We start from the raw sequence: 7,931 nt of genomic DNA, 5'->3' as shown, positions 1-7,931 counted from the left end.
CTGCTGAGGTTTCTGAAGGCAGGACATTTGCTGAGCCTGGCAGGACTGAAGGCACTCTTACCCCAGCTGCCTTCTGCCCTGGGGGCACAAGGTGTGGGGGCCAGAGGTCTGAGGGGGTCCGGTAGACGCTGGTGGGGCCCAGAGAGGACAGCGCTTCCCAATCCCAGAGGGTCTTTAGCCTCAGCAAGGAAGGGGCTGAGCCTGCCCTCAGAAAAGGGCGACCCCATTGGCAGGCATCAAAAAGCCCAGGCAAAGATGGGGCCCCTCTCACCCCCTCACCCTGGCACAAGTTCTGCCTGCCCCGGCCCGGGGGGGTGGGGGGTGGGAAGGGAGGGAAGGGAGGTCAGGTCACCTCCTCTCCATTCCAGTCCATTCCAGCCCCAAGGATGGGGAGGGGAGGCCCATGGGATGTGAGTCTGGGCTGAATTTTAATAACTGAAAAGGACCAGAAAAGTTAATGATCGGGGTGGGGGAGGTGTCAGAACACAGTGACTGGCGTAAACAAGCCCTGTCATGAGTTCCACCAACAGGAATGGTCTGGAATGGCCGGCACAGCCCCAGGAAGTGCTGGAGGGGCTGCAGACCCAGGTGTGATCACCCCGCTAGGCTGTGTTGCCCAAGCTGGGGCCAGGCCTCCAGGGCGCCTCCTCACCCTGTCCCCTCCAGATGGGGCAGAGCAGGGAGCAGCCGAGCAAGGACATGCGTTTGAGGACAAGTGGGCAGTACAGACATTTCCCACTCACTGAGGCTAGGAGGCTGGGCTGGGAGCGCCCCGGGGTGAACAGAAAGCACTGGGCTGTGAGGGAGTCCTTGAGCAGACTGGGTCCAACAGGAAGGCTGCAGCGGTGGAACCCCGAGCTCAGCCCTGCTAGTGATTTTCTAGGCTCTGTTGTGCTGTGCCAGCTCCGGACCTGCCAGGAAGCCACCCTTTGCTCTTTCTCTGGCCAGAAGAGAAGAAGGCTCTCCAGTCCTGATGGCCTAGGTCCAGCGCCCAGGCCAAGGGCGCCCCCACAGACAGGTGCTGACTCTAGCATTTGTCCATCTGGCCCGCGTAGCCGCCCTCCGGTGTCTTTAGATCCGTGGCCTTTTCTCCGTGGTGGGCGGGTGTCCAGGGCAGTCTGTCCCCTTCCTCGCGTGGCGGCCTGCTGCACACCAGCGGCAGCAGCATCCCGTCGCGGCAAATGGCTGCCGCGCAACAGGCTGCCTGGTGGCTGAGCGGAAACCATGGCAACGGGAAGCAGGGAGGATATTCCCGTCACCCTCTGGAAAGGGCAGCCTATTTCTGGGACCCGAGCCCAGTTCTTCACTAGTTGTGTATTTTGCTGTGAATTTCGATGCCAGAGACACGGCGTGGAGGGTGCGGGGCTGAGGCAGGGAGGGGGAGTGACCGTCCCCCGCCGCAACCCCGGGCCCGGAGGAGACCCAGCTCCGAGCTCAGCCCCGCGGGATCAGACCCCTCTCCAGCCACACCAAGGGAGGGCTGGCGCTTTGGGGGGCACTGGGGCGGGGTCTGCTTCCCAGTCCTCAACAGAGGGGACCTTTTGGAGCGCCTTGGCCGGGGACTGCCTGGGGCTCCCAGCAGCAGGGGGATGGGGTGGGGGTGGCGAGCCTAGTTCGCCGGACTCAGCGTCAAGCGAGCCCCCGCCGTGCGTGCACACGCGCTCGCGCACCTCCCCGCACGCGCACGCTGGAGCGGTGTGGCTTTTGGTGTAGACGGCTCTGCCCCCTAGCGGCAGCTGCGGTCAGCATGCGGTGCTCCTTCCAGGGAGGGCTTCGGAGAGGAAGGAGAAGGGGTCCAGGGAGGGAATCGCAGGCTGGGCTTGGGGCGGAAGATCCCAGGAGGGGCTCGCGGCGGCCCGCTGCCCCGGCAGCTCCTTTTCACCCGCCACCCTCGTCCTCGGTGACCTCAGTCCCTCTTATGCCTGTCCAGACCTTTCCCTTAGGGGACAACCCCCAGGAAGACATAGGCCCCTCAAACTCCACATGTCACAATGGAGCGCATCTGCTTCCCACACCCGTTCCTCATCTCGGAGACTGGCACCTTCACCCACCTGGTTGACCCAGACTTGGGAGAGCTCCTTGATATCTCCTCTTCCTCCTCCCCAACATCCACCTCCTCACTGATCCTGGGGATTCTCCATCCCAAATAGCTTTGAAATAATCCACTTCTGGTAGGCAGAATTTTGGCCCCCATGACCTTCATCCCCGTGTCACGCCCGTGAGTATGTTACATTACATGGCCAAAGGGACTTTGCCGATGTGATTTGGGCTACTCATCAGTTGACCTTAACATAGGGAGAGGAGCTCATACAAGCAGAGCTTCACTGGCCAAGGCCAGAAGCCGAAGTCAGAAAGATGCAGAGATGATGGGAAGAGCTCTTGGCATCATTGATGGCAGGAAGGTGAAACTAGGGCCTATAGCTCCAAGGAACTGAATTCTGCCAACACCTGAATGAGCCCAGTCCACCTGACACCTTCTTTTGTTGGTTTGTCTTTATTTTGAGTTGTGATAGATTCACAGGAAGTTCTAAAGACAGTGCAGGGAGGTCCCATGTACCCTTCACCCAGTTTCCCCATTTAAAGTATACATGCCAGGCATGGTACCTCATGCCTGTAATCCCAGCACTTTGAGAGGCCATGATGGGTGGGTCACTTGAGTCCAGGAGTTCGAGACCTGGCAAACTGCGTTTACAAAAAAAATTTTAAAGTGTACAATGCAATACTTTAAAAAATATTCATAGAGTTATGTCACCATCACCACGATCTCATTCCAGAACGTTTTCATCACCCCCACCAGGAACCCTGTATCAACTAAGCACTAACTCCTCATTCTCCTCTCCCACTAAGTCCTGGCAACCATTCGTCTTCCTTTCTATGGATTTGCCTGTTCCAATCTGTCATAGAAATGGACTCATATAATTTTGTGGCCTTTTGTATCTGGCTTCTTTGGCTTGGTATAATGTTTCCAAGGTTCACCAACACTGCAGCATGGACCAGTGTTTCATTGCTTTTGGGGGCTGAATAATGTTCCGTTGCCTGGATATGCCACATTTTGTTTATTCATCTATTGATGGACATTTGAGTTGTTTCTGCTTTTTGGCTATTATGAATAAATCTGCTATGAACATTCGTGCACATGATCTGGTGTGGGCATATGCTTTCAATTCTCTTGGCTGTATAGCTAGGAGTGAAATTGCTAGGTCACATGGTTACTCTATGTTTAACCTTTGGAGGAACTGCCAGACTGTTTTCCCAAATGGCTATAACCATTGAACATCTTACTAGCAATGTATGAGGGTTCTGATTTCTCCACATCCTCTCCAAACAGACACTTGTTATTTTCCATTTTAATTTTATTATAGTCATCCTAACACGTGTGAATTTTATCTTATTCAAGTTTTTTTTTTTCTTTTTTGAGACAGAGCCTCACTCTGTCGCCCAAGCTGGAGTGCAGTGGCACAATCTCAGCTCACTGCAACCTCTGCCTCCCGGGTTCAAGTGATTCTCCTGCTTCAGCCTCCTGAATAGCTAGGATTACAGGCACCCACCACCACGTCCGGCTAATTTTTGTATTTTTGGGAGACACGGGGTTTCACCATGTTGGCCAGGCTGGTGTCGAACTCCTGACCTAAGGTGATCCACCTGCCTCAGCCTCCCAAAGTGCTTGGATTACAGGCATGAGCCACTGTGCCCAGCCTCATTCTAGTTTTGATTTGCATTTTCTAGTGATCTGCATCACTAATGACTAGTGATGTTGACCATTTTTTCATGTCCTCATGGCACATTGTATATAGTCTTTTGAGAAATGTCCATTTAGATTCTTTACCCAACTTTTTTTTCTTTTCAAGCAAATGAATACTTTGATTAACATGGTAAGTTTTAAAAAAAACATGGTAGGGTTTTGACCTCAAATATTTATCAGGTCTGCTACTTAAATGAACTTATAGCTGGACAATGTATGAACATTGAAGATGCCTCTTACACTCCAGTTTAGGGTCCAATGTACAGTTCCACACTCTCATCCCCCAGCCCCTCAAGAGTCTTTGCAAATCTCTTTCATTTTATGCCGAGTCCCCGAAATGCATCAGGGTATTACATCAACTTGTACAGAATATCAAGATCTCATCCTCTAGTTCAGGTTCCATGTCAGATAAAGCTGAATTAGGTTGTCCAAACAAACTCACTAGACAGGTTATATCAGATAGTGTACCACATAAAATTTAAATTTTGAACAAAATGTGTCTCTCCTCCTTTGGTCTTACACAGAAATTAAAGTCCTCAAATACAGATAATACTCTCCATTCTCCAGCTCGTCTCCAGATTCATGGGTCCCAGCCAGGTCGGCCCATCCACATTCCCAGCTGAAGTCTGGTCCTTTCTTCAGTAGTTGCTGTATGGAGTCATCTTCTAGAATCATTGCGGCTCCTTCAGCCCCTCCAGAGCTGGAGAACTCCAACAATGAGGCTCATGTGTCACACACAGCTCCAAAGTTCCAGGGAGCTATCAGATCACACAAGAAAGAGCAAAGCACCTCAAACATTTAGAAATGACAACCAAAGCCCAGGAACAAATGTGACTGCTGCAAGAGCGTGGTCTAGGCCCTCATTCCTGTATGAGAGAGCATTTTCCAAATAAACTTACTTCCCCAGACAAAAACACAAACAATCAAAACTCATATTGAGTTCATCAACCACAGACCATAGCAGAGAACTGAGTGTGAGTGAGGACACAGCGTGGACAGAGTAAAATAGAGAAAACCAAAGGCTCTCTGGTTTCAGCTTCTTCTGGGTGTCAGCCAATCTCCACCAGTTTACCAGAATCCATTGGCTGTAAACCACCGACCGTGCTCTCGACTCGTTCGTCTCTATCCTCTGGGCCAGCTCCACCAGCATCTCTGCCATCTTCACCATTTCCTTGGCCTTCTCCTCGGCCTTCTGGCACCTCTTGGTCACCCTGCCCTCCACTGCGTCGCCCGGGTTGTGGAGGCGGTTGAGGATGCTCCTCCGAAGCCTCCACCTGGGTTTTGATCTGGAAGAGCATATTGTCCATCTCCCACCGCGTGCCCCGCTTCCACAGGTACGCCCGCCAGTGCTTGTCAGCGACGCGATGTCCTCTCGCATCTCATGGATGACCGGGAGCAGAAACTGCTCAAAACCCTCCTCCAGCTCCAGCACCTCCACTTCCTCCGGTTCTGACAGCTCGATGACATCCAGGGGCCGCATCTCTTCCTGCTGCCTCAGAACTGCAGTAGCAACATGAACAGAGCAGCAGTGAACAAAATCCCTTTACTGGTGAACAAAATCCCTTTACCTAATTTTAATCGGGCTATTTCTTTTTGTTATTGAGTTGCATTGGTTCTTTATATGATCTAGATACAAGTCAATTATCAGCTACTGCGTAATTTGCAAACAGGCTCTGTTACTTTGGGGGTCGCCTTGTCACTTTCTCGATGGTGCCCTTTGAAGCACAACAGTTTTTCATTTTCCAATTTAGTTTTTTCTTTGCTTGTTGGACACTTTGGACATCCTTTCTAAGAAACCGTTGCCTAAGCCAAGGTCATCAAGATTGACTCCTGTGTTTTCTTCCAAGAGTTTTATAGTTTTAGCTCTTACATTTAGATCTATGATCCATTTTGAGTTAATTTTTGTATATGGTCTGAGCTAGGGGTCCAAGTTCATTCTTTTGCATGTGGATATCTAATTGTCCCAACACCGTTTGTTAAACAGACTATTCTTTCTGCCATTGAATGGTCTTGGCACTCTTGGCAAAAATCAATTGATCATAGATGTAAGGGTTTATTTCTGAATTCTTAATTCTGTTCAATTGATGTATAAGTATCTTTGTGCTAGTACCACACAGACTTGAGTCCTGTAGCTTTGTGGTAAGCTTTGAAATTAGGAAATGTGAGTCTTGGAAAATTAGGAAAAATAACTTTGTTCTTTTTCAAGATTGTTTTGGCTATTCTGAGTTTCTTGCATTTTCATATGCATTTTAGGATCAGCTTGTCAATGTCTGCACAAAAGCCAGCTAGGATTTTCTTTTCTTTCTTTCTTTCCTTTTCTTTTCTTTTCTTTCTTTTTTCTTTCTTTCTTTCTTTCCTTTCTTTCTTTCTTTCCTTTCTTTCCTTCTTTTCTTTCTTTCTTTCCTTTCTTTCTCTCTCTCTCTCTCTTTCTTTCTTTCTTCTTTATTTTTCTTTCTTTCTTTCTTAATTTAAGCCAGCTGGGATTTTAATAAGGATTCCATTTAACTTGTAGATCAATTGAGAGAGTATTGTCATCTTGCTCGTTGGCAAAGCCCGAGTCCTGTCCTCTCACTCTCCCCCCGGAGAGCATGAGCTTCACCACTGGCTCCACCTTTTCCACCAACTATCAGTCCCTAGGCTCTGTCCAGGCGCCCAGCTACGGCCCCTGGCTGTTCAGCAGTGAGGCAAGCGTCTATGCAGGTGCTGGGGGTTCTGGTTCCTGGATCTCCGTGTCCTGCTCCACCAGCTTCCAGGGTGGCATGGGGTCTGGGGCCTGGCCACGGGGATGGCCGGGGGTCTGGCAGGAATGGGAGGCATCCAGAACAAGAAGGAGACCATGCAAAGCCTGAACGACCGCCTGGCCTCCTACCTGGGCAGAGTGAGGAGCCTGGAGACTGAGAACCAGAAGCTGGAGAGCAAAATCCGGGAGCATCTGGAGAAGAAGGGATCCCAGGTCAGAGACTGGAGCCATTACTTCAAGACCATCGAGGACCTGAGGGCTCAGATCTCTGCAAATACTGTGGACAATGCCCGCACCGTTCTGCAGATCGACAGTGCCCGTCTTGCTGCTGATGACTTTAGAGTCAAGTATGAGACAGAGCTGGCCATGTGCCAGTCTGTGGAGAACAACATCCATGGACTTTGCAAGGTCATTGATGACACCAATGTCACTCGGCTGCAGCTGGAGACAGAGATCGAGGCCCTCAAGGAGGAGCTGCTCTTCATGAAGAAGAACCACGAAGACGAAGTAAAAGACCTACAAGCCCAGATTGCCAGCTCTGAGTTGACCGTGGAGGTAGAGGCCCCAAATCTCAGGACCTCGCCAAAATCATGGCAGACATCCGGGCCCAATATGACGAGCTGGCTTGGAAGAAACGAGAGGAGCTGGACAGTACTGGTCTCAGCAGATTGAGGACAGCACCAGAGGGGTCACCATGCAGTGACAGAGCGAGACTCCATCTCAAAAACAAACAAACAAACAAACAAACAAACAAACCCTCTGAACTCAGTGAATGGAACCTTATTTGGAAAAAGCATCTGTGCAGATGTAATTAAGTTAAGGATCTCGAGATGAGATTGTCTTGGATTAGGGCCCTAAATCCAATGACAGGTGTCCTTATAAGAAGGAAAGAAGTCACAAACACAGAGGAGAAGGCCACGTGGATTCACAGAGAACACAGTGGTGTCGCCACAAGCCAGGGGACACCCAGATCCCCCGGGAACTGGAAGAGGCAAGAAGGAGCCTCCCCCAGAGCCTGCAGAGGAGGGAACAGGGTCCTGCAGACACCTGGATCTTAGGCGTCTGGCCTCCAGAGCTGCAAGAGAGTGCATTTCTGTTGTGTTACTTTGTTATGGCAGCCACAGGAAAGGGTGGGGGGACCATGAAAGGAAACAAATACATCCTCACTTTGATACTTTTGTACAAATACGCCATAGGAAAATAACACATTTAGGGCCCCATTAATGCATGGCAATTGAGTAACTCATGCTATAGACGGGCCTCCTTCTTCTCTCCCTGATACCTTGACCTCTACCCTCCCTCCCTTCCTTAGCCACTTGCTCCTGATCCCCAGATCCTGTCAGCATGTTGTCATGGATAGAGTGGACCTGTGTGACATGCGAGGGACGGCGAGATCAAGGTCCCTGGAGATAAGACTGTGGCATGGAGCCGGAGAGCTGAAGCATCTTA

General features: G+C 50.5%; 1 protein-coding gene and 1 pseudogene across 1 annotated transcript; one reads left to right on the top strand and one right to left on the bottom strand.

Moving 5' to 3' along the window:
• Nucleotides 1-2,477: 2,477 nt before the first annotated feature.
• Nucleotides 2,478-6,547, bottom strand: LOC107971027 (MORF4 family-associated protein 1-like; annotated as a pseudogene).
• Nucleotides 6,517-7,154, top strand: LOC740594 (keratin, type I cytoskeletal 18-like). The gene has a single exon (XM_054676588.1). The coding sequence runs from the start codon at nucleotides 6,528-6,530 to the stop codon at nucleotides 7,152-7,154; it is 627 nt and encodes a 208-aa protein (XP_054532563.1). The 5' UTR covers nucleotides 6,517-6,527.
• The last annotated feature ends 777 nt before the right edge of the window (nucleotides 7,155-7,931 follow it).

The sequence above is a fragment of the Pan troglodytes genome, chromosome X (genome assembly GCF_028858775.2).
Source record: "Pan troglodytes isolate AG18354 chromosome X, NHGRI_mPanTro3-v2.0_pri, whole genome shotgun sequence".
Classification (NCBI taxonomy): Eukaryota; Metazoa; Chordata; class Mammalia; order Primates; family Hominidae; genus Pan; species Pan troglodytes.
Note: the sequence above shows the minus strand (reverse complement) of the source record. Positions and strands in the feature narration are given on the sequence as shown.